At 38.5% G+C, this 25,060-nt stretch overlaps 1 protein-coding gene across 2 annotated transcripts; it reads left to right on the top strand.

The window, feature by feature from the left end:
• Positions 1-1,348: 1,348 nt before the first annotated feature.
• On the top strand, positions 1,349-24,259 carry Spf45 (splicing factor 45). 2 transcript variants are annotated; one of them, XM_089245151.1, is made up of 11 exons: positions 1,349-1,436; positions 3,916-4,012; positions 5,582-5,655; positions 8,458-8,568; positions 8,874-9,142; positions 9,539-9,624; positions 17,718-17,814; positions 18,626-18,777; positions 23,109-23,296; positions 23,499-23,676; positions 24,090-24,259. In XM_089245151.1, the coding sequence occupies exons 2-11, from the start codon at positions 3,943-3,945 to the stop codon at positions 24,182-24,184; spliced, it is 1,320 nt and encodes a 439-aa protein (XP_089101277.1). In that variant the 5' UTR covers positions 1,349-1,436; positions 3,916-3,942; the 3' UTR covers positions 24,185-24,259. The 2 variants fall into 2 exon arrangements, with proteins under 2 accessions (XP_089101277.1, XP_089101286.1); XM_089245160.1 differs by lacking the exon at positions 1,349-1,436 and adding an exon at positions 3,111-3,225.
• Positions 24,260-25,060: the final 801 nt, after the last annotated feature.

Genomic DNA, 25,060 nt, shown 5'->3' with positions numbered 1-25,060 from the left:
ACGTAACCCCAAAAAAGATCTTGCGGAACATTAGGGTTCCCCGGAACACCAGTTGGAAAACCCTGCCCTAGACCACTAGCCTAAAAAGGGAACGAACCTCTCGTTGAAAGGTTTAAGCCGGGCTTTCTTAGGAATAGGTTTTTTGCGCAGCGTGAACCGAATTAGACCATTTCGTGTCGGCAGAAACGTGTTATATAATTAGGCTACGCATTTGTGTTTTCCTAGAGCGGCGCACGTCAGATCAGGGTGGCTATATTATAGTATATGGCCTTGGCATCAGCTATAATTGATGCCAAGGTCATACCCGGCCCTCGGAGAGTAGCTTCTCTCTTCAGTGCAATGCATGAACGAGGTTGCTTTAAAATTGGCGCTTAGCGGCGACTGTTGGTTGGCGCCAACATATTACCTGACTACATTCAACAATATATTTACTTAATTTTACATCGGTTTCACCACTGTCATTGGCGCAGTAGTTAACGAAAGAGGTTCTCCTGTTGTGGGTTCGAATCCCACTCGGATCAAATTCAACTTTTTTATTCCTCCGGTATAGTATTGTCCGTGGCCGGTTTTTTGAAATATTCTGTTTGAACTTATCAGTTTTGCCATGTTTCTGGTTGTGGTGAAAACACAGTTGATATTTTCATTCCGGGGGCAGGGGGCCCCCTTTAACGGCCGGAGGAGCGAAGCGACGGAGTGGCGGAACAGAGTATACTCTGTTGCCTGCATGCTCCGGTTTGAAAAGAAGGGAAAGAAAACACGAGAGTGAAGAGAACAGCGACAAAACGCGCGGCGCACGACGCATTTGACTCCTCCAGAAGCAGTCGGCCAATCACGCCCGACGTAAAGTGCTGTCGTTAGCCCTATTGCACTCTGTAGGAGAACAGTCATACTGCTTTTCTTATTGGTGAGGTGACCTGGGCGATTCACGTTACACGCGGCACAGAAAACCTGCTTTTAGGAAAACCCGGCTTTATTAAGCTCTCGCATGATAAACGTAGGGTATACCAAGCTTTACAAGATATACAGAAGACTGGATGTTGTGAAGATATTTATTATTTTAGATGTTAATTTTTTTAAGGAAGGAAAAAACTCATCTCTGCCTCTACCGGGAGTCGAACCCGAGTCGACTCCTGGTAGAGGCAGAGATGAGTTTTTTTTTTCCTTCCTTAAAAAATTAACATCTCAAATAATAAATATCTTCACAACATCCAGTCTTCTGTATATCTTGTATTAACAAGTGGAGAGCGACATTCATGTCATATACCAAGCTTTATACGAGAACTTTTACATGTTCTCAACAGATGTCACTTAAATATCAGTCTTATTTTGTCAATGCTTTTTAGAGAAGGGAAGGGATAATAGAGCGATGTTATGAAATTATACCTTAAACAGCCTCAGTGGATGTTGATGATGTTTATTGAAGATATACAGTGGAGGTTAGTATTTATATATATATTTAAGTGCTATTTATTGGATATAAATATGACAAATTAAATTTTTATGAGTGGAAAATTGAAGATTAATGTCCTCAAAATGTGATGATATTATAAATTCAGGGAAATCGGAGCACTACAAGCATTATATTAACCGGTGCATTTGGTTGAACAATTCATCTTATAAGTGCTGTAATGATTTAAATGTGAAATTAAAATAAAAACTTTTTTGTAGACAGAGTTGCCTTTAGGCGGTTGTGGTCGCAAAATTAAAATCAAAATGGATTGCTAAACAAAAATGAACCATTGCTTTTAATATATCAGTTATGCCATGTGTGCCCCCTACACATCATTCACTCGTCAAAATGGGGGCGTCTATCTAGGCCAGAGTATTTGCGGGATCGCCGAGGTTTTGATGCGCCCTCTACTTTGATTTTCCAGTCTATGTGTAGTTTGTTGAATGAAAAATAGGTATGGTTGATCCTCGGCTTGCGAGACTGGAGCCTCATCAGCCTTTTTGTAGGCATAGTACAAGTAGAGACTGTCGGATTTAAAGGATGGCTTAATGGGCTATAGCCGAGGGTGGTAAACAAATTTGAGGGATTAGTAATCGAGAAAATTTGCAGATGGGGAGAAGGATGGCTAAATTTGTATAGATCACCGTTGATCCGCCTCTGCCTAGAGAGCGAGGTTCTAGGTTAGTACATGACCACACGAGTGACTGTAAGCATGTGAGTGGCCTAGAGAGCAAGGGCCCAGATCAGTGAGCAATGAAAAACATGACCTAGAGCGCATAGAAAAGTGAATGACCAAAACCGTGACCTAGACCACGTGCAAGCATGTAAATGATTGAAAGAGTAATCTGGAGCATGTGCAAGCATATGAGTGACCAAAACAGCGTGCAAGCATGTTCCCCCATACCCTGGAGTGGACCCCCCCCCCAAGTCTGTGATTTTTTTGTGGGTTCCCAAGTCAGACTATTCATGGGGCCCTTCTCTCTGTAGTGCATTTATAGTATGAAAAAGAAAAAAAGTGATAATATTATTGTTTCGGGCTCCAGTGCTTTAGCCCAGTCGGCCCCACTCTTGTGAGTGCCATGCATGTCAGTGGCCTAAGAAAGTGTGGTTGTATGACAGCATGTGAGGGTAGACAGTGCCTTCACACTCAATGGCAGTAAATTGCAATATAGCGATATGGCCAGAGTTGGCGTTTGGTGAAGTAGTAGCATGTGAGAGTAGATGCAGTATTTTCCAGACCGTCAAAGCAGTATAATCCAGATCGTTAAGGGCGCTGTGAGTTGCCAAGGCAAGTATAATGGTGCCAGGTTAATGTAATTTTTTTAGATTTTCCATTCTAGGTGGCTCTAGTACTATTATTTTAAGAGTCTGGATACCCAGAGTGACTTGTGCCCGTATCGGTTTATTTTTCAAAGAAAGCCCAGGTTTTATTTTTCTATGGAGAATATTTATTTTTACAACTAGAAGAACCATAGTTTATTTAAGAGAGAATTCCTAAAATAGACTGGATGTCCGGAGAAACTTATGCCCGTATCGATTTATTATTTTGAAGAGAGTCCCGGTTTTTTTTATTTTTTCATACTGAGAATATTTATTTGTAATGTTTGTTTCCACTTTTATTATGTTTTCTACACTAGTTTTTTTTTCCCAACATCCGTAGTCAGTCACAGGCTTGGCGACCTTTCCTCGGGCCGTCAGACGTGTTTGGTGCCAAAAAAAGTCACCATGGGATCTGGATTATACTGCATCTGTTCCAAAAACCTGCAAATCCACCTGTGAGTAAAGATATTGTAGGGGGCCACAAAATCACAATAGGCTGTGAAAGGACGGACCAGGTGTTGGACATCAACCAGATTCATCAATGTGTGTGTGTGTGTGTGTGTGTGTGTGTGTGAGAGATACATAGGCATAGCATAGATCTATTTTAATGTTATCCCTTACCCCTCCCCCTCTCCTTTTGAACATATATGGTATGATATCCCTTTCAAGTGAGAAAATAGTTTCAAATCCCCAAAAGCTGAAAAAAGGCGGCATGTGAAAAAACCCAGAAAGAACATTATAGACCAGTGAATCTCAACCAGAGGCCACAAGGCCCTTCTTGTGGTCCTGCTGAAGTATTTTCTAAGGGAGCAGACACACAAATGAAAATTAAACTGACGTAAAGCCATGACACTTGGTTGGGGGGGGGGGCACAAAAAACTGTGAAAAAAATAAATATGTGAAGTAAGGCAGTGGCTCTCAAACTTTTATCGCTTCGGTTCCTTTGTCCTAGTCAATGTGTATCTGCAGCTCCGCAGAATGTAACAAAAAACACTTTCAAATTACAAAAACAGGCGCATGTCAATAGCACAATTTGTTGCCTGAGAGGTGTCATTATACCGAGGTCTTTCATTCTGTATACCAAAAATTTTTTTAATGTTGTGTGAATACAATTTATTGATAATTTTGTCGCTCATTTTATATAGGTTGTAGCGCACACTCGTCCTTGAAAGATGTCGTTATACGATGGATTAGGGCTTGATTCGAAGGAGAAAGCACAATGTGAGCAAAAAGCTGATCTGAGTAAGTAGAGATACACATTTTACTCACAATGAAATTTATAATATAATGTAATTTATGTTTTGATGGTTGAAAATAAGAAAAATTATACAGTTGATGCCATTTATTAGAATTGTGGATAATGCTATCATTCGGGTATTGTTTCATTTAACTATGTGCAGGAAAAGTAAAAAAAAAATAAAACCCACTATTTTTGACCTGCTGCTTCCTTTGGGGAAAAAAATATGTTTGCCTCTCCAAGAAATTGTTGTTTCACCTTGATGTTTTTGTGATTTGTTAAGCCCTGATTTACAAATTTTGATCACCCGAAGCCAGCAGCTCATTTACATTATTAGAAGCAGATTTTCATGTTTTATTATGAAAATAATTTCTACAATTTTTCGTTTAATGTTTTGATTGATGTTTAAGCCATTATTAATGCCTTTGTCCTCTTCTTCCATTTAAGCTATATGCATACTAACTCTTCAACGCTCATATAAATCTTCTGAAAAGAGGCTCTTGTGTGACTTCTTTTGGTGGGATTTGTACCTGTCTTTCTAGTTCATGCCTCTGATAAAAAGCTTTCAACTTCTGGCATTCATAAAAGACTTAAACATACCCATAACCTCTATCTGAGCCATCTTGGGCATGAAAGGTTAATGCCTTTGAGCATAAATAATTTGAGGGGGGGGGGGAGGAGATATTCCACTGATAATCAAAAAGAAAAAGCATCAAAACGGACAAGCTGACATCAGCACTTTTCATGAGATGAAGTCGTATGTCTTGAGCTGCCCTTGTATGAAAATATGACATTAAAACAATAAGCTTTTCTACATCACTACCTTTACTAGTTGTTGCATTCATGCTTACAGTCAACTTAATACATAGGAAAGTAATAATAGAGAGACATTTTCAAATATTCATCAGGATAATTGAAATTGATTAGTTCTGTAAAGAAAGAGAAGCTCAAGATTTCTCATCCTGTCATACACCACAGACTCTGCTAGTGGATGGATATCTCGGCAAAAGCTGCAAATATATTAAGCGATTCACTGCTAAACATTTCACAGAAGCATTTCATTTTTTAAGACTTGAGATGTGTTTAGTGCTGTAGCCTTCCAGTTAAAAAAAGAAAAATGGGACCAGAGGTATGTTAGATAATCGAAACCCATTGAATAACTGGGAAGATATATTATTAGCCAAGGATGACACAACATGGTAATTGCAAAGGTCATTTCATTATGGGACTTTAACTCCAGGCTTTACCTTTGATAACATTACCCAGAAATGTGTCGGGATCTTCACTACTGTGATTACTTTTCTTAACCTTTAAAGCGGTTTTTGAAATTTTCCTTATTCACATTATAACTGCCACAGTGAGAATCACTAAACCTTCTAGAAATTGCATAATTTTCAAATGATTCAACAAAGGTAACACTTTTAATACTGATTGTTTTTATTACCTCATGCAATATACCCCAAACTAAAGGACATCGATGCTGAAATACTATTTTTATTTCCGTCAAGTGCCAAAACTTTCATTTTTCTGTTGCAGAGATACATAATTTCACATTGTTTCTTCTTTATTCATAGTGGGATGGTCATCTGGTATCAAGCTACTGCAGTCTCAGTTACAGCTGAAAAAAGCTGCTCTCACTCAAGCTAAGGTTTGATATTGTTTTCTACATTTTTTTTTTTTGGTGTGATATCTGCTAAGTTTCATCTTACCTTAATTTTACACAACATATTCAATTCTATTTGTGCTTTTCTATTATGCAGGGGTCTGTCAACACTATTTTTATATGGTTCATTTTTGTTAAAATTTTCTTTATTTTTGTAAAAAGAAGGTACTTATTAATTTTGTCAGAAATAAGTGATTTGTGAGAAGCACAATAATCCTAATTTTTAATTAGTTACAAAAGAAATGAAATGCCAAATTTAAGGTTTCATTAATTTCTATTGCATGAAGGGTTTTTTTTTCAGACTTGGAATTTCAGGGAGGGTCTAGAAACCAAACAATGTTTATGAATGGATCTCAAATCTTCTATGAACTGAACAGTTGCCTTTATTTTGAATCAATTTTTATTCAATAACATTGATGTCACAAGGCTACAGCTGTGTAAAGCTGCGCTCATAGTGGAGCGAAGAGGTACAAGTCCCCCAAGAATTGTGACTAGGAAGAAAAAAATTCATAGGGTTGGAGGAAGAGATGTTCGCACATAGTAAAAGAGGAGGGGGATAGAAAAAGTGCCCGGAGGGGTTCTCAATTGCAAGGGTGTGATAATGATGATCCCTCCGCAGAAAAGGGAAATAGAAAAAAGGAGAAAGAGACCAATTAGTAGATAACAAAAATCAGCTGTTCCAGGTGGAAACAAATAAATTTGTGCAACTCCTGCACCTCACTGTCAGTGGCCTCTTTCTCTCTTTTGTCTTGCTCTTTCAGTATGTGCGATTCAGAATAAAACAATACAATTGTTTTTGTCATTAGTCTGTGTTATACTCCTGTACCTTTTGGTTGCTGCACTATGTGCACAGCCTAAGAGCATATTGTTCTCTTGTTAGAACCTGGTTCTGTTTATATAAGGCATGCGACTCCGGATTCTGGGGTCTAGTGCAGATATCATATGAAGCATCACCAACTCTGTTAGACAGAAAAGGATTATGCCTTTGAAACTGGTTGTGATGGAACAAATTTCAGCATTGAGAAGAAAATGGTGTAGTTAGACGCATTGAAATCTTTGTTCGTTATAGATTACAGATGTTTGTATGCTTATTACATACCAATGAACCACCACTTTGTCATCTTTTCCAAAAAGAATTATATCAAAACATCTGGGCCAAAACAGTTTTCTGTAACAATAGCAAAGTCCCTGGAAATGAGCACAACCCTTGCTGTAACAAGTTTTGTCTCTATTCCAGTTGTTTTGTCCAAAATTAATGAAAAAGACCTCAGTGCAGACAAAAAATACTTCGATATTGCTAGCCTAGTAGCCTTGAAGTCCCTTTCAGATTCAGCAATCAGAAGCCAGAGCTCTGATGGGTGCATAAATTCCTCGTGGGAATTAAATTTCGTGTCTAAAGAGCTGAGATGATGACAGCTTGCGAACGACACCAGTAGATGGGGATGGCGCCTAATTGGTGCAGTGGTAAGATGCTAGTCTTCCACTGTGAATGTTACCATCAAGGTCCACGGGTTCAAATCCAGGTATAGAACGTCAGAAGCAAGTTCTTTACCTACTGAAGCTGGGGCAACCATCGATGGATGTATGGATCCTTCATTTCCCACAAAACTCCATTGGTTGAAAATTGCCATATGGCGATATATGACCAGAGTTAGTGTGCAGTAAAGAAGTTGTAGATGGGCTAGTTGTGCAGTAGCATGGTCTCAGTTACGAGATGAAGACATTGACAGAAAAATGTGTGTGTGGTCAGCTATTGATGTAAGAAGTGTGATAAGGTTTTCGCATTTAAAGGAAATGTCCTCGGCTTGGATTCATTGGCAACTGGTGGAAGTGTATGGAGTCAATGCAATATCATGAAAACCAGTGTGGTTTTGGTGCACAGAATTCGGTAAAGGTAGACAGATATACAAGATGAGCAAAATATCAGGATGGTCAGGCATATCCACCACAGATGACAATTTGTGCCGTGCTAAAGCTTTCATTCAAGTTGATCGTTGGATTCATAGACGCGAGATTGCACTGGAACTTAATTGGCAGTGTGCACAATATCATGCATGAATAAGCCTGCTACCGGAAGACATATTCTCGTTGGGTACCATGGCAACGTATAGATGAGCATAAAGTTCTGTGAATGGGGTTGTCTCTCCATCACTTAATGCAGTTTTAGGTGGAGGGTGTTCTGTTCCTGTACCATATTGTTACAAGTGACAAAACGTGGGTGCATTACCCTACAGCTGAGACAAAGCAAGTATCAGTGTGTTGGAAACATCTCATCTGCCTTTCTAAGCATTTCAAAATGCTGAAGTGCAGCAAGCTGTCTTGAGATGTGGCTCCACGACCTTGATGATAATTTCTTCTATACTGGTTTTGGTACATTGGTGTATGCAAGGGGGTTTGGGGTTCTAACCCCCCCCCCCCCCCCGAGCCAAGATTATAGTGTTATTTTACAGAAAAAAAAGTAAACCCCACCTCGAGAAAATTCTGCTTACGTCTATGGGTGTACTGATGGAGTAAATGCTTTGATAACCATGGTGACCATGTGGAGAAGTAATATGTACCAGTGTCTTACTATGTTGTGTATTTCTTTGAGTAAATGATTTCTTTCAGAGGGCTTGTTACCTTACTTTTTAAACTACTCTCTTAAATTTGTTTTTGCTCCTAACTTGGATTATTTGCATTTAGAGACATTCATAAGAAAAAAAAGCATCATTATTTGATCATATTATTAATCCTTATTTTTAAATCTGCTCATTTTTCTGGATGAAAATTTTGTTTTTTTCTCCTCAGAGAGAGCAAATACGGAAAGGTGGTGCAGTATTGCCGCCAGTTGTTGACTTGAAATCTAGAAAAGATGATGGTGAAGAAACACTCCCTGCTCCTCTCATGGGTTATGGGAAGGTTAGTATCAGATTTGTTTCATGAATTTTCAAACTTTACTGTCATATTTTAAGCATTTTATGGTGTTACTTACAGCAATAGTTTGGATCACTGTAGTCCCGTAATTTTTTTAATTACATATTTTTTGCTTTTGACTTCATCAGTATTCAGAAATTTTTTGCCATATTTCTTATTTCAATTGAAAACAAAACAAATTTCTTTACATCCTGTAATAGCTCATGAATTGATCTTTTTTGTCTCTTAATGTGTAGCAAATTTATTAGATATGTTACATTAGATTCTTCCCTTTAAATAATCATTTTCAGGAAAATAAAGGTGGCAACAGTACTTTACTTGGAGGTGAATGGGACCTGAGACATGAGTATGATCCTCTTTGGCCAAACGACTATGAAAAGATAATGCGAGACAGAGCAGATAGAGACAAAAGAATGCGGGACAGAGAGCGAGAACGTGAAAGGGAGCAGCGCAATAGAGACAGAGATCGAGACCGAGATAGGGATAGAGATCGAGACAGAGATTATGACAGGGATAGGGACAGAGATTATGATGATGAAAGATCTAGCAGGCGTGACAGGTAAAAATGATCGCTTTGCAAATAAAATATGTATTTTTTATGCCTCCCTATAAGTCTTACTCGTTTCCTCTGGTGCATATTGACAATTATCTCAATATTAAGTAAAAATGAGAATTTTTTTGCTGCCGAGCAATAAAGCATGCAATATATTTCAGGCCAATAATGTATTTTCTTTCAAAACAAAGTAATTTTGGCAACTCAATAAATTTTAATTGACAATCTTTGCTGCATGCATAATGTACACAGAAATGTGAATTAACAAGAAAAACAAATAAGATATGTTTTTGTTGTTTCAAAAACATTTATTTTCATTCTATTTCTGATGACTTTTCAATGTGGTTTAGTTTCTAATTGATTGATCTTATGGTATACGAATGATCTTGATTCAATTTTCAGGTATAGCAGGAGAGATAGATATGAAAGAAGAGAACTGGAGAGGCCTCCTGAAGAAGATTTTGAAGATGACAGGCTTTCTCGCAGAGGTGATTACTTTTTCAGAATTTAATTTCATATTCTACTGAAATTGATGTTCACAAAATGTTCAGCATGTAATTATATAAGTCTAAAACAATTCAGGCATAAAACATTTTTATTTCCGACATTGAAGACAATGTGATCTTCACATATTCCCAAGAGATCTATCCAGGGGATCTGTTAGTGTTAGTGAAAATATATGCCAGAACAGAGATTCAAACTCAGGCTTACACACTAACGGCAGTATTGACCAACACAGTTTAAACTGCAATAGCAGGTGAAAGGATTGCAGATTGAAATGGATTGGTTAAATTGAGGATTTTAACCAATCTGTGTAAATCGCTAATTGTTTAACCTGCGATTGTAGTTTAAACTGTGTTGGTGAATACGGCTGTCAAAGTCTTGTGAGCTAAGCACTTGACTGCCAGGCGGCAACGAATAGCAGCATTTTTCAAACACATAACATACATACTTTAACATCATAAATATGCAATATGACATAAAAATCATTCCTATATATAGACAACACTTTCCAGCAGTGTCCATCAGTATTTCTATATACATTATGTGTCATGACATCAAATATAACATAAATCATTCATATATTTGCTTTACACTTTACAGCATAAATTAGAAATTGCTCCAGAGGAATATAAGAGGAATATATCAGAGGAATAAGATCCATGCACACAGCATAGTAATAGTACACTGAAGAGCCAAAAAAACTGGTACCCCTGCCTAATATCGTGTAGGCCCCCCGCAAGCCCGCAGAAGTGCCGCAACACGACGAGGTATGGACTCGACTAATGTCTGAAGTAGTGCTGGAGGTAATTGACACCATGAATCCTGCAGGGCTGTCCATAAATCTGTAGGAGTAAGAGGGGGTGGAGATCTCTTCTGAACAGCACGTTGCAAGGTATCCCAGATATGTTCAATAATGTACATGTCTGGGGATTTAGGAGGCCAGCGGAAGTGTCTAAAGTCAGCAGAGTGTTGCTGGAGCCACTTTGTAGCAATTCTGGACCTGTGGGGTGTCACATTGCCCTGCTGAAATTGTCCAAGTCCGTCGGAATGCACAATGGACATGAATTGGGTGCAGGTGATCAGACAGGATGCTTACGTACCTGTCACCTGTCAGAGTCGTATCTAGACGTATCAGGGGTCCCGTATCACGCCACCTGCACACGCCCCATACCATCACAGAGCCTCCACCATCTTGAACGACTGTTCAAGCTGGTGGACATGTAGGGTCCATGGATTCATGAGGTTGTCTCCATACCCGTACACGTCCATCAGCTCGAAGCAATTGGAACCGAGACTCGTCAGACCAGGCAACGTGTTTCCAGTCCTCAACAGTCCAATGTCAGTGTTGTCGGGCCCAGGCAAGGCGTAAAGCTTTGTGTTGTGCAGTCATCAAGGGTACACCAGTGGGCCTTCGGCTACAAAAGCCCATATCGATGATGTTTCGTTGAATGGTTCGTACACTGACACTTGTTGATGGCCCAGCATTGAAATCTGCAGCAATTTGCGGAAGGGTTGCACGTCTGTCATGTTTAATGATTCTCGTCAGTCGTCGTTGGTCCCGTTCCTGCATCATCTTTTTCCAGCCGCAGCGATGTCGTAGGTTTAATTTTTTACTGGATTCCCGATTGTTATATATGTGTTATATTTATATGTATGACTTGGCAACAGCGCACAGCGCGAGCTTCAATTAGCGCGCGCCGTTCGATTGCTGTGGGATTCGAGTTCTGGCAGCCATGGCGGTCGGTTGTGTTTCTCCGTAGCTATTGTACAAATGTTGGAATAAAGCGTATTTATGCTATTGTGTAATTCCGAATGCTCCTTCAGTCTGACTTTTATAAATGTCTAGTGAGAGACATTTCAGTGGCGACGAGTACGGGATCTATCGTCATTCTGCAGGAGTTGAAAATCATCGTCTCGGCAGGACGGGAACAAGATAGAAGCAAGCGCTAGCGAGGTAGGCTTAGTTTCTTCAAGCGATTTCCTCATACGCTCCGGATGGCAGGTTTCGGGATAATCGGAGAATTCGACCGCGCGAAAGAACCGTTTTCGGAGTATGCCGAGCAATTGTATCAATATTTTGTTGCGAATGAAGTTACGGATGATGTCCGCAGACGTGCGATATTCCTATCGCTGGTGGGTGCGCCGACGTATGGCTTGATAAGGAGTCTGGTGTCCCCAGCCTTACCCACGGATCGAACGCTAGCAGAACTGATAGACGTTCTCAGGAATCATTTTGAACCGGCTCCGTCGGAGATCGTAGAGCGGTTCAAATTCAACTGTCGCTGTAGGAAGCCGGGAGAGTCTGTGCCAACCTTCATAGCGGAACTTCGAACGCTCGCCAGGTGTTGCAGTTATGGGCGTACTTTAGCGGAAATGCTACGAGATCGGCTCGTATGTGGGATAAATGATGACGCTATTCAGAGAAGGCTGTTGGCGGAAAGAGATCTGTCTTTCGATCGGGCGTCAGAGATCGCGATGTCGATGGAAGCGGCCTCGAAAAACGCCTCTAACCTGCGTGGTGACAACGCGTCTCCAGCGGAAGTGCTGTTTGTAAAGCAGACGCAAGCGAAGCAGCCACGGAAAAGTTCCAGAGGTCATCACCCGTCACAAGCCAAGGTTATGTTTTCCTGCTATGCTTGTGGTGCAAGTGGACACAAGTCCTCAACTTGCAAGTTTGCCAAGAGTACGTGCCATTCATGCGGGAAGACGGGACACTTAGCCAGAGTGTGCAAGTCAGTGAAGAACAGATGGAGTGTTGGAGTCAAAGGCCAAGGACGTTGTGCGAACAGAGTGAATCAAGTCGACCAGCTGGATAACTCGTCTCCGGCGTTCGATGTGTTGACGTTGAACTCGATGTCTGATTTCCCACCACCTTGTACCGTGCAAGTCGTGATTGAAGGGCTACCTATGGTAATGCAGGTGGACACGGGAGCACCTTTTTCGGTGATGCCTTATTCGATGTTCAAGAAGCACCGATGTCGATTTCCACCTTTGAAAGACACTCGTATAAAGCTCAGATCTTTTACAAGGCATAGTCTGAAGATAGTGGGCGCGATGGATGTTTCTGTGAAGTACGAATCCAAATGTGAAATGCTTCCGATCCTGGTGGTGGATCAGTGTTCCTTGATCTTGATGGGACGAAACTGGATCCGCGAACTAGGGGTATTGTGCACTATTGATCCGGCTATCTCTACAAACGCGATCCAGGTTGACGTGAAATCTTCGTCACGGTACTTGCAGGCCGTCTTGGATGAACATCAAGAACTGTTTTCGGGGGGCCTCGGGAAGCTGAAAAAAGTGAAGGTTCGTCTGAAAAGAAAAGACTGTGCTTCACCGAAATTCTTCAAAGCTCGTCCCGTGCCTTACGCTTATAAGAAGAAGGTAGAAGAAGAAATAAGTAGACTTTTGGATTTAGGAGTTTTGGAACGAGTGTCGTCATCGGAATGGGCGACACCTGTCGTACCAGTCCTAAAGGCGAACGGTAGGATCCGACTGTGTGGTGACTTTAAGCTCACCGTCAACGTTGCTACAGATCTCGAGAGGTATCCGTTACCCAAGGTCGAGGATTTGTTTGCTCGTCTTTCAGGAGGAGTGACTTTTTCAAAGATCGACTTATCGGATGCGTACTGTCAATTGGAACTGGATGAAGCTTCCAGGGACTTATTGGTAATTAACAGTCATAAAGGGTTGTTCAGGTACACGAGACTGCCTTTTGGGGTAGCGTCAGCTCCATCAATTTTTCAGAGAGAAATGGACAAGCTCTTGCAAGGGCATGAAAATGCGTTGTGCTACCTAGACGACTTGCTGATAACAGGCAGCTCTGTTTCGGATCATTTAAGGAATCTGAGCAAAGTGTTGTGTACTTTGCAGGAAGCTGGTATCAAGCTACATCCCTCGAAGTGCTCGTTCATGCAGACGTCAGTAGAATATCTGGGGCATAGAATCGATGCAGAAGGACTACATCCAGTGCAAACGAAGTTGGAAGCCATTGAGAAAGCTCCTGAGCCGAAGAATGCGGATGAACTGAGGTCTTTCATAGGTTTGCTGACGTATTATGCAAAATTCCTTCCAAATATGTCCTCTATGCTAGCACCATTGTATAAGTTGTTGAATAAGAATTCATGTTGGAAATGGACTGAGCAGGAGAGGAAGTCTTTCCAAGAAGCAAAGAGAAGATTGTCTACGTCTTCGTTGTTGGTCCACTTCGATGAAAGTAAGGAAGTGCGTCTCGAGTGTGACGCTAGTCCGTACGGAGTAGGAGCTGTGTTGTCTCATCCCTCAGCTGTGGGTGATCGTCCTATTGCTTTTGCGTCTAGATCCCTGACGAAAGCGGAAAGGAACTACAGCCAAATCGAAAGAGAAGCCTTGTCGTTGGTCTTCGGGGTTACACGGTATCGGAAATATCTTCTTGGAAGAACATTCACTTTGGTAACCGATCATCAGCCCCTAGTGAGCCTGTTTTCTGAGACTAAACCAGTGGCTCCAATGGCTGCTTCTCGCATTCAGCGATGGGCGCTTGTACTATCGGGTTACTCGTACAACATTGTGTATCGGAAAGGATCTTCTCATGCTAATGCTGATGCTTTCAGTAGGCTACCTGTGCCGACAACTGTGACTGATTGTCCAATGCCTGCTGATGTAATATTATTGCTGGAATCTATGGATGATGGCGCGGTGACCAGATTTCATTTCCAAAAGGAGTTAGATGCTGATCCTGTTCTGTTGAAAGTGAAGAGATACATAGCACAAGGCTGGCCCAGGCGTGTAACGGCTGAAATTCGTCCTTTCTGGCTCTGCCGAACTGACTTGTCAGTGGAAAACGGTATTATTATACGTGCGAATAGAATATATGTGCCACCAAAGTACAGGAAGTACGTGCTGTCGGAGCTTCATGGGGGTCACCAAGGTATGGGTGCTCTCAAAGCCTTGGCTAGACAGTCTGTGTGGTGGCCGAATATTGATAAAGACATTGAGGACTTGGTGCGTTCGTGCATCGATTGTCAAGTCGAAGCTTCCGTTGCTCCATCAAACTTGGCACCATGGCCTTCCACAACGGAGCCTTGGAGCAGAATTCATATCGACCATGCAGGCCCGTTTGATAACCACATCGTTTTGTTAGTAGTGGATGCTGCCACTAAGTGGTTGGAAGCAATTCCGGTGTCTTCGACATCGTCAGCTGCTACGGTCGCTGCATTACGATCCCTCTTCGCGAGATTCGGACTGCCCAGGACAATCGTCAGTGATAACGCAACATCGTTCACTAGTCAGGAGTTCTCGGATTTCCTTCGTAGGAACGGAGTCATCCATGTCCGAGCTGCGCCGTATCACCCGCAGTCAAATGGGTTGGCTGAAAGAGCGGTGCGCTCCATGAAGGATGCGTTGAGGAAAATTAAGGGCGGCTCCTTCCAAGAAAGGCTTGACAGATTTCTGTTTCACTATCGAAGGACACCTGTCTCCTCAACTAGTCAAGCCCCTGGTACGGCGATGTTCAACAGAGTCATGAGAAGCAGGTTGGACCTGTTGAAACCGGGCCAACATCTGGCGACGGATCCCGATTTCAAACCAAAGTTTGCACCTGAGGATAAGGTATGGTGCAGAAACTACGCAAGTGGCCCAAGGTGGATGCCAGGAACGGTCTCCGCTTCAAGGGGTAGGGTCATGTCGGAAGTTAGTACTCCTTCGGGTCACGTGGTTCGGCATCGGGACCAATTGCGTCAACGGCGTTCGGTGTCACCTTCGCGTTCAGCTGGTTCCGAGGTATCCCAGCAGCCCAATAAATCAGAGGGGCCCGATCAGACGGAGAATACCGAGTCCATCAGAAATGAACCAACGAATTCAAGGAATCCTCAAGCTGTTGATTCATCACCTCTTCATCTAAGGCGATCGCAACGTCGCAGGCGACCACCTGAAAGACTAGGTGTGTAGTGAGTTGCGTAACTGAACTCGTGCATTGTAGTGCAGACTTTCTTTTAGAAGGGAAGGTGTTATATATGTGTTATATTTATATGTATGACTTGGCAACAGCGCACAGCGCGAGCTTCAATTAGCGCGCGCCGTTCGATTGCTGTGGGATTCGAGTTCTGGCAGCCATGGCGGTCGGTTGTGTTTCTCCGTAGCTATTGTACAAATGTTGGAATAAAGCGTATTTATGCTATTGTGTAATTCCGAATGCTCCTTCAGTCTGACTTTTATAAATGTCTAGTGAGAGACATTTCACCGATATTCACGGTACACTCGTGAAATGGTCGTACGTGAAAATCCAAATTTCATCGCTACCTCGGAGATGCTATGTCCCATCTCTTGTGCGCTGACTATAACACCACGTTCAAACTCACTTAAATCTCGATAATCTGCCATTTTGTAGCAGCAGTAACCGATCTAACAACTATGAAAGACAAATATTGTTGTGTTATATAGGCGTTGCCGTCCACAGCGCCGTACTCTGATTGGTTCCATATCTCTTTATTTGCATACGCATGCCTGTACCAGTTTTTTTGGCTGTTTAGTTTAGTATAGGTTAAATCTAAATATCTTAAACTGGGCTTCGTTCCAACAAAGTATTGGGTGGGCAAAAAGTTCTGGACACATGAAAAATTAATAAAAAATTAACCAATTGTCATGAAAAGGTATCGTTTGCAATAAATACTTATGACCTAGAGTTTTTCTTTTGATGAATCAAAAAAAATTTTCAAAATTGTATCCACAGATGGTGTTGCATCAGTCTGAACTCCACACCATAAAATGCAACACAAACAGTGCATAATTAGATGTTTTGTTCTTTCTTTGTTTGAAACATGAAAAATGTTTCTTTCAATTTGTATTGCCTAAAACTATAATATTACAGTGTAATCATTCATTGTAGATCAGACTAGATCTGGACCAGAGTTTTTTGCCCTGCTGCTCTCTTCTTTAGAAATTTTTTTTAGTTCTCATTTTTATGCGTTATGTCTATAGTCTTTTGTAATACAACGCCATCTATGGGTGAAATTTTTAACTATTTTTTAAATTTATCAAACAAAAACAAAAAACCACAACTAGGTCAGGATGAGTAATATAGTGCAATTCATATCTTTTTGTGCCAATTGGTTGAATTTTTTTATTAATTTTTAAAATGTCTCCAGGACTTTCTGCTCCCCATGTGTTTTTTATACACTGAAATGATCATTAAACTTTTTTGCATTTGAAGAGTGAATAACAGAAACATCCTCTTTTTAAAGTTTCAACATAAATTTAAGCTAGTAAAAAGGTTGTCAGAAATTGAGAAATAAAATAAAGATCAAGGGACATAATAATCACTGTCATTCTCCCTCATATACACATGTAACTGTGTCTTTTTGCGAGAAGAAGCAGTTACTGCTCTGTTACTGCTGCAGTAACAGAGCTAATTTATCATTACACATCAAGTTCCCAGATGTTCCAAAAATTTGATGATACATTGGATGCCTTAAGAGACTCAAAAATTAAAGAATGTAAACAAAAATGTGGATTTAATTTTGAATAATAAGACAATAGTTTTCAATTAAGAAAAACATTTAAGCCTTCTGGTAAAAATGTTTGATAAAAATTTCAGAAGCTTGTTATACAGACTGTCTTGTATCATGTCTCATTTTCCGGGTGAAAAAAAATTACAAAAAAGAACGATTTTTACATTGTTTTACAATTTGTGTGTGTTATACTGTAGTTAATTTTAGTATATACCAGTGCTTGGCAAATCCCAGGTTGCCACGGCAACTAGAAAATCAACATTAGTGCCTAAAATTTTTTATATGTGATTTCTAAATTGTAGACTTAAAATGAAATAAAATTTTCTGATTTCATGGTTTTTTTATCTGACATTGGAGAAAGTCATTAATTTCCAAAAAACTTGTTAAAAATCACCATTTAGGACCAATTTTAATCGACAGAAGGTGGGAAAAAACCATTCTTGGCTTCCAAGAAATTTTGCTGATTCCTAAATTGTTTTATGATTTGTCAATCCCTGGTATAGTCCGTTATTTTACTATCCTTATGATGTATTTTGTATTCTCAAAATAAGATTGTTTTAAGTCAATATTTTTATGTATGATTACTAATGTAGCACCAAATGCTGGAGCTGCTATTGCTCCACCACCGTCGTTGATGGACTCTGCTGATAAAAGAGATAATCCCTTACCAACAACTCCATTTGCAACTGGGTAAAAAAAAAATCTAATTCAGTTTTTAATTAATTAATTAATTTTTTTTGTAATTCATTGGAAGTTCACTCTCTTGCTGGTGTTTACTTCTTTTAGTGGCATGTACAAAAAAATGATAGATATTATGCTTAGTGTTCTTAATTAGTGATAATCTATAAAACACTTAGTCCACATTTGTCCTGGAGCATACACTGGATATGTCATGTTGCTATTGAGCTTGATATAGGCATATTGCTTCTAATGCTACCATCATTGTAGATTGGAATTCTTTTTGAGATGTGTTAATCAATAAATGAGTGCAATTTTAATATTAATTAGCCATTTTAATGAGTGAAAGTTTACATTAAATGGTGGAGGATGGTTCCACCTTTAAGATTCAGAACTGCAAGAGGTGTATGAAAAGTACTGCTATGAGAGGATTCAAAAATTTTTCTTACATTAAGTATGAAATGCATTAAACAGGGTTTATGGAATGAAGCAGTGATCTTATATTAACCATGCTTGTATTCAGTTAATGTTTTTTTTTTTTTTTGTGATTACAATAAACTATGCAACAGCATACATGAAGAACAAGCAGAATCCAAGAAAAAAAATTATATTTAAACATGGGATATTTTCAAAAACTGCGGAGAAAAAAAAAGTATCTGCACAATTTACATGCAGTCATAGAGTATGATGCATGACAGAATATCACTTTGATAATTTTTAGCTATAATTATACCATGTTAATGTTAATTTTGAAGTGAAAAATATTTCTGGAATTATTATTTTCATTAGTAGATGTACATATTAAATATTTTAATCATTGTAGAAGTTCAGTCGCTGCTAGAATTATGGCAAAATATGGTTTCCGAGAAGGACAGGGACTTGGAAAAAAAGAACAGGGCATGAGCCAGGCTTTGCAGGTTGAGAAAACCAGTAAGCGTGGTGGCAAAATCATCCATGAGAAAGACTTGGCTAAAGGTATAGTATTAAAATGATTTTGTTTTTTGTGAGGTTCTTATTTTTATATTTTCAGTGCTGGACATAGCATGTGTAATCAGTACCATCTAGTTATTTTGGAGCCAGCACTATTTCAGGCTACTTTACCGCACACCAACTCGTTCATGTATTGCCATACGGCAATTTCCAATCAGTGGAGTTGGGTGGGAAATGAAGGCTCCATCCATTGGTGGTCGCCTCAGGCTCGGTAGGTAAAGAACTTGCTTCTGACATTCTATGCCTGGATTCGAACCCGTCAACCTTGACGGTAACCTTCACGGTGGAAGGCGAGCATCTTACCACTGCGCCACTTGGGCACTATTTCAGGCTGGAAATTTTTCTTTCTTTCATCTGTGATTGCATGTACTGAGTAATTACAGTCAAGGGTGGCAAGTTTTTGCCATATTTTTTCCAGTGGCAAAAATTAAAAATAATTCAAAATTCTAGCTTTTAACTTTCATGAAACGAGTTCTGAGAATCTTAACTGGCCTCACAAGGGTGAAATATTTAAAACTATATATATTTTTTCCTCTAGAATCAGTTATTTTCCTTCTCAATTAGACAAAAAGGTTAGACATAAGTATTAATAAAAACCATTTTTGCCAAGCAAGTTGCTTGTACAAGTTCTTAATAAAGCACATGTCTTTTCTTAATGAAACCCAACAATATGAATTGATATGAGTTGTATCAATTGCAACATTAATATAGCTTACAAGGGCTTTTCCTAGAGTGTCACAAGTTTGTGTAGGCTGAGAGAGCCTCGATTCACAAGTTCTGAGGAACTCAATGGACTAGGAGATGTTGTCGTTAACCTTCTGATGTGAAAAGCTGGTAATGAATCTAATACAGGATTGCATTGTTAGACCCCAAACATTGCAGTTTCTCGGCAGTCATCTATCAGGGGGGGGGGGCGGCCTTGGTTGCCGAAATTACTGTATAATTATTGTATTCCATTAACAGCCATGCAGTAAACAAGTATTACGTCAGCATCGGGGGAGGGGTTTCATATTTGTTGACTTCTGATAAGTGGGGGAAGGGGGGTTGAAGGTTGCTTACGCCATCAACCACCCCTTTTTGAAGATATGAAATATTCTACGCTGCTGACGAAAATTTGTCGACGGGGGGGGGGGGGGAAGCCCAGTGTTTTGCTGACAAGAGAGGGGGAGGGGGTCAAAAATGGCTGGAAATCTGCTTACGCCATACTTGAATGGCCCCTAAGGACTATTTCCAAGGATTGTAAAAATAGATGGCAAAATGCATGAAATTTAACCATATGTATGATGCTATAGCTATTATGGCCAGGATGAAAGCGTGTTAAAGAGTAAATTTAAAAAAAAGCAATTATAAATCTTGTATTCTGGTTTTTTTTGTAGTGTTACAATCTTCTCCCTATTGCTCAAGTTGATAATTTCAACGACCAAAATTTAAATTTGTCATTTCATATAAGAACTGTTCAACAAACTTCGAATATGTTTACACACTAAAGAGGGAACAACACAATGAAAAACAAAGGCTTTTTTGGCATTGCAGTATTAATTAGAACAAATCTTATTAATCAGTAAGGATACACATTTTCATATCACCTTAATGCTTTTTTCTGCTAATCTTTCAAATTTGATTCAGCATTAATGAATAAACATCAAACAAACTACAAGCAAAAAATACAAACATAAATCTGTTTATGTAACATGAAGGTCATTGAGCTCAAATTAACTTCACGGACTAACCTTTTTTTTTTAATAGCATAATTAAAGTAAATGAGTAATGTCAACTCAGTATCACACATATGATGCGAACATCTCAATTCACTTGAAACACAACCAAAGAGCCATTTGGCATCAACTAAATAAAACTAATTGAATTGAGAAGATTGCTTCTTGTACAATTAATGGATGTTTTTCAACTTCCATGATGTTGCTTAATAGTTTACACATTTTTATTCTTTCACAGATTTAATGGGTTTTGGTAAAAAAACGAACAAACTCAAAATTCTAATAGAAAAAGTAAAGTCAAAAGCCTAATGATATTTATGTTGGTACAATATTTAGCAATTAGGGTATAGAATTCAAGGCTTTATACAAAAAATAATTCCTATTTTTTTTAAATCAGGGGAATCCTAGTGCCACATTACAATGCATTGAAAATACTTGGTGCATTTATATCTACGTTTAGCTCCCTATATTTTTTTGCAATTTTTTCCATGCACAAAATCTAGAGATAAAGAAGCTTTCTTTCTGCACTGTATCTAGGGGTTAAGTTCAATTCTATATTTACCCTAAAGATCTATACTTATTTTAATTAAAAACTTTACCACATATCCGCAACATGCATATCATACCAGGTTATCTTTACTTCAATATCATTGAAGTTATATAAAGAAAAAATAAAATTTAAATTTTTTGTTTTTAATCAATTTTAAAAAAATCAAGTGATTTAAATAGCGTGTGATTTTGATCATGATTTAAATCAAGCTGATTTAAATCGGCATACCCTGCGCAAAATACACACCACTTGCACGAAAAGCTCTCACAATACATAATTAATATTCTTGATTTCAATAATATTAATAGAAATATGGGAAAAAGTAAATTGTGGGAAACTGTATTCATCAAAATTATAGTTCTAATGCTTGATAATTACGTAGCATTGATAATGCAATATTGTTTTCAGTTTTTTTTTCATTTTTGCAGATTTTTGCCTTGTTTTTCCATTTTTGCCACTGTCCCTGTAAAAATTTATTTTTGCCGGCAAAAAGCCAACCCTGATTACTGATATTCAGCTTCTCTGTGATCAACCTAATGGTCAAATGATGATTTTTTGGAGAGAATGCTGCCACACTTCCTCAAATTTTTCCCCAAGTGACATTTATATGTTTTTCGAGAAACAGTTTCACAAGATTTACAACTCAAGATTTCTGTATATTTATATACAGAGGCATATTACAGGAGGCTAAGCAGGCTGTAGCCCTTGTGCTGCAAATTTGAGGAGTGGGTGTTGAGGAGTACTGAAGGTCAAAGCCCATACCACTTTGTCTTTCATTTACTATATTATCTATACAGATATTCAGACCTGTAAATATATCAGTTTCATCACACTTTAAAGTTTTTGATGAGCAATTTTAAATTCTGAAAACAAATTTGATAACATTTTATTTCAGACGATATTATAAAAAAGTGATTACTCAAAAAATCTCAGAGAATGTGCAGTAGTAATTTACGTTAAACCTGCCTATAATGATATTTTCTTTGGTTCCGGTGGAATTCTCTCTCTCCTATTCAATAGGAAATAGCACAAATGCTGTCTACAGTGATTAACCTGTCTATAACAATATTTTTCTAGGTCCCTACAGTATCATTATAGACAGATTTCACTGTATATGATACCAGATCACACATCAGGAGCCTATTTTTCAAATAGAAACATTTCTATAATTACTAAATTTACAGTAAAAGTAAAAAGCATTTTTTCTCCGGAATGGGCTGCTTTACAAAAGTCATAAATGGCCCAACAGGTATCGTACGAGAATGGCATAAGGATATTTAAATATGTTTCTTGATCAACATTCAAGGGCGTTTCTACCTTAAAATTTTGGAAATGATATGTTTTGAGAGAAAAATTAGGGGAAATGTTACCTTTTGATAAAAATTAGAGCTGGTTAAATCTGAGAAACTGTAAATTTCTACTCCACCCATTGATTCCAGAAGGTTTCACCTAGCCAAGGAAGGTGCCTTTACTACTCTCTTGAGTGACACATAAGAAACACAATCATTCTACAATAGAACTTCCCATTGTGGACACCTCCACTAATGGATACTTTTTTGAATTACATCAATGGGAGTCGATGTATTTTACTACCCATCAACAGACACTCCTCATTAGTGGATGAAATTTTCTGTCACATAGGTGTCTGTTATTAAGAGGTTCTACTGTAAAATATGAAATTGAAAGCGCTTATGAAAAATGCGCAGCTCTAAAGAAAATCTGTTAACACCAGTAGTTGGACAACTGCTTTGTTAAGTTCCCTTTTGAATAAAAAATATCGAAGTGAATGAACAAAGTGGATATGCTCCCTTTTGATAGAAATGACTAACTTTGCATTATAATTTCTGCAAAATATATCCTCGTTTTTAATAAACCTCTGTTGCGTAATCCAATAAAACTCATCCCAAAGATTCATAAACTCTGTCAAAATACACATTTCGAAAAAAAAGTAGAAATGTTTCCTCTTGAAAATAAGCTCAAATGTTCATCATTATAAACAAAATGTGTTTTTTTTAATTTTTTTCTTATTTTTTTTTACTTTTGCATCATAGTAATTGAAGCTAGGCCTTCATCACCACCACCACCACCATTTGCTGCTCCCCCTCCTCCTCCGCCACCCATGCCAATGATGAATCCTGCTCCAGGCTCGCCTCCAGATATTGGAGGTGCAGCCTTTGGCTCACAAGTTGATTCCATCACCGAAATCATGAAGAATCCTTCTAAAGTTGTTTTGTTGAGAGTAAGTTGTACTAAAATTTCTTTTTTTTTTTGAAAAAAAAACTTCTACAATAAATCATCAAGGTAATGCCAATTTTCTGACCCAATAAGGTTTGTTATGGCTCCAGCATTTATTGAATTTGAGAGATTTCCTGAAAAATATAATATATGGGTTTGTCTGGACATATCAGCAATGTATATTCAATTATTTTTTTATTCTGCAGAATATGGTAGGTCCTGGGGAAGTCGATGAAGAACTTGAGCCGGAAACCAAAGAGGAGTGTGGCAAGTATGGTGATGTGGTCAAGTGCGTCATATTTGAGATCCCTGGTGGAAATGTCCCAGATGAAGAGGCCGTGAGAATATTCATTGAATTTAAAAGACTTGAATCAGCGATAAAAGGTACATATCATTTGTTACTAACATTTAAAAAAGTTTTACTTCCTGGAAAAGTGACACATGCATTGAGGTATCCCTGAGTGAGTTTTAAATTTTTAAGTGGTTGTATCGCCATTAGCAGTTTAGCAGACTGTATACCTTTTAAATTTTAAATTTTACCCCATATTACTTATGCAGACACAAATCGGCTAGTTTTTGCTATTGTGGCCCACGACACTATAGCTGACCATTATGTTGGCCCTTGAATAATGAGAAGTTGGCCACCCCTTATCTGTGTGTGTCAAAACGGTCTGGCCAAGGATGCTAGAGGTTTTTACTGTATGTGTTCAAACCTGTTACTTTTATGCAAAACTGTAGATGGGACACTGGCCTAATTTCACACTTTGTTTGATGATGAATTTTTTTGTTTCTTGTAGCTGTTGTGGACTTAAATGGCCGATATTTTGGAGGACGAGTTGTTAAAGCTGGATTCTTTGAAATGGATAAATTCAAAAGACTCGAATTAGCCTAGCGATATATTATAATATATTTTCATCTTGTTTCATAGTGTTTGATGCATCCTCTAATAAATATCACTTTTTTGTTCTTTCGAGATCTTTGAAAGAAGTGAAGAAAGATATGCAGGGTGGACAAGAAGTCCTGGATACATTTTGAAGACTAATAACAAATCAACCACTTGAAGTGAAATACTGAAATTTACACTAAAATACTTATATCATGGCCTAGAGATTTTTTCTTTATAAATTAAGAAAGCTTAAATTTCATTCCCAGGTGGCACCGTAGGAAGAAAAACTCAACAAAATACATGAAATGCAACAAGAACAGTGCATAATTAATATTCATGGCAATTTGCATTGCATAAAATTACCGTATTTTAGCATGAGCACCCTTTCAAGGTAGCCTGAGCTGAAAAGGGTGCCTATATTAAAATGTTGTATTATATATATATATATATATATATATATATATGTGTGTGTAACACAAATTATCATAAACATCACTTGCACACCATTGTGTTGCATTTTAAGTGTTATGTCAAGTTTTTTGTTTTACAGTACCACCTCTGAAGTTTTAACTTTTTTAAATTAAAAAACACTATAGGCCATGATTAGTATTTTAGTGCAAACCACACCTTATGTCAATTGGTTGATTTGTTATTATTTTTGAAAATGTGTCCAGGACTTCTTGTCTATATTGTTTGGGCAATATTTATTGATTAGTAATGTTGAGTGTTGAAAATCAAGTTTACCGACTTCAATATGTACGATGATTAAGATTTACTGCAAGTCATTGTTTCTAGATATTACAGAAGTCGGATATTATCCCATTTATCATAGAACATACCATTGTACCAAGCTGTAATATTTGATATCCATATATTGCTTAC

Source organism: Pholcus phalangioides, unplaced genomic scaffold (assembly GCF_987345545.1).
Source record: "Pholcus phalangioides strain wild (caught in Gottingen) unplaced genomic scaffold, Ppha-v1.0 ptg000003l_1, whole genome shotgun sequence".
NCBI classification, from domain to species: Eukaryota; Metazoa; Arthropoda; class Arachnida; order Araneae; family Pholcidae; genus Pholcus; species Pholcus phalangioides.
The sequence above is the reverse complement of the archived record's forward strand: the minus strand, read 5'-3'. Positions and strand labels throughout refer to the sequence as shown.

Bases quoted from the DNA above. Each gene is read 5' to 3' on its own strand.
- Spf45 (XM_089245151.1), top strand. From the start codon at position 3,943: ATGTCGTTATACGATGGATTAGGGCTTGATTCGAAGGAGAAAGCACAA. The intron at 5,656-8,457 runs GTTTGATATTGT...TTTTCTCCTCAG, and splicing joins CTGCTCTCACTCAAGCTAAG to AGAGAGCAAATACGGAAAGG. The intron at 23,677-24,089 runs GTACATATCATT...TGTTTCTTGTAG, and splicing joins ACTTGAATCAGCGATAAAAG to CTGTTGTGGACTTAAATGGC.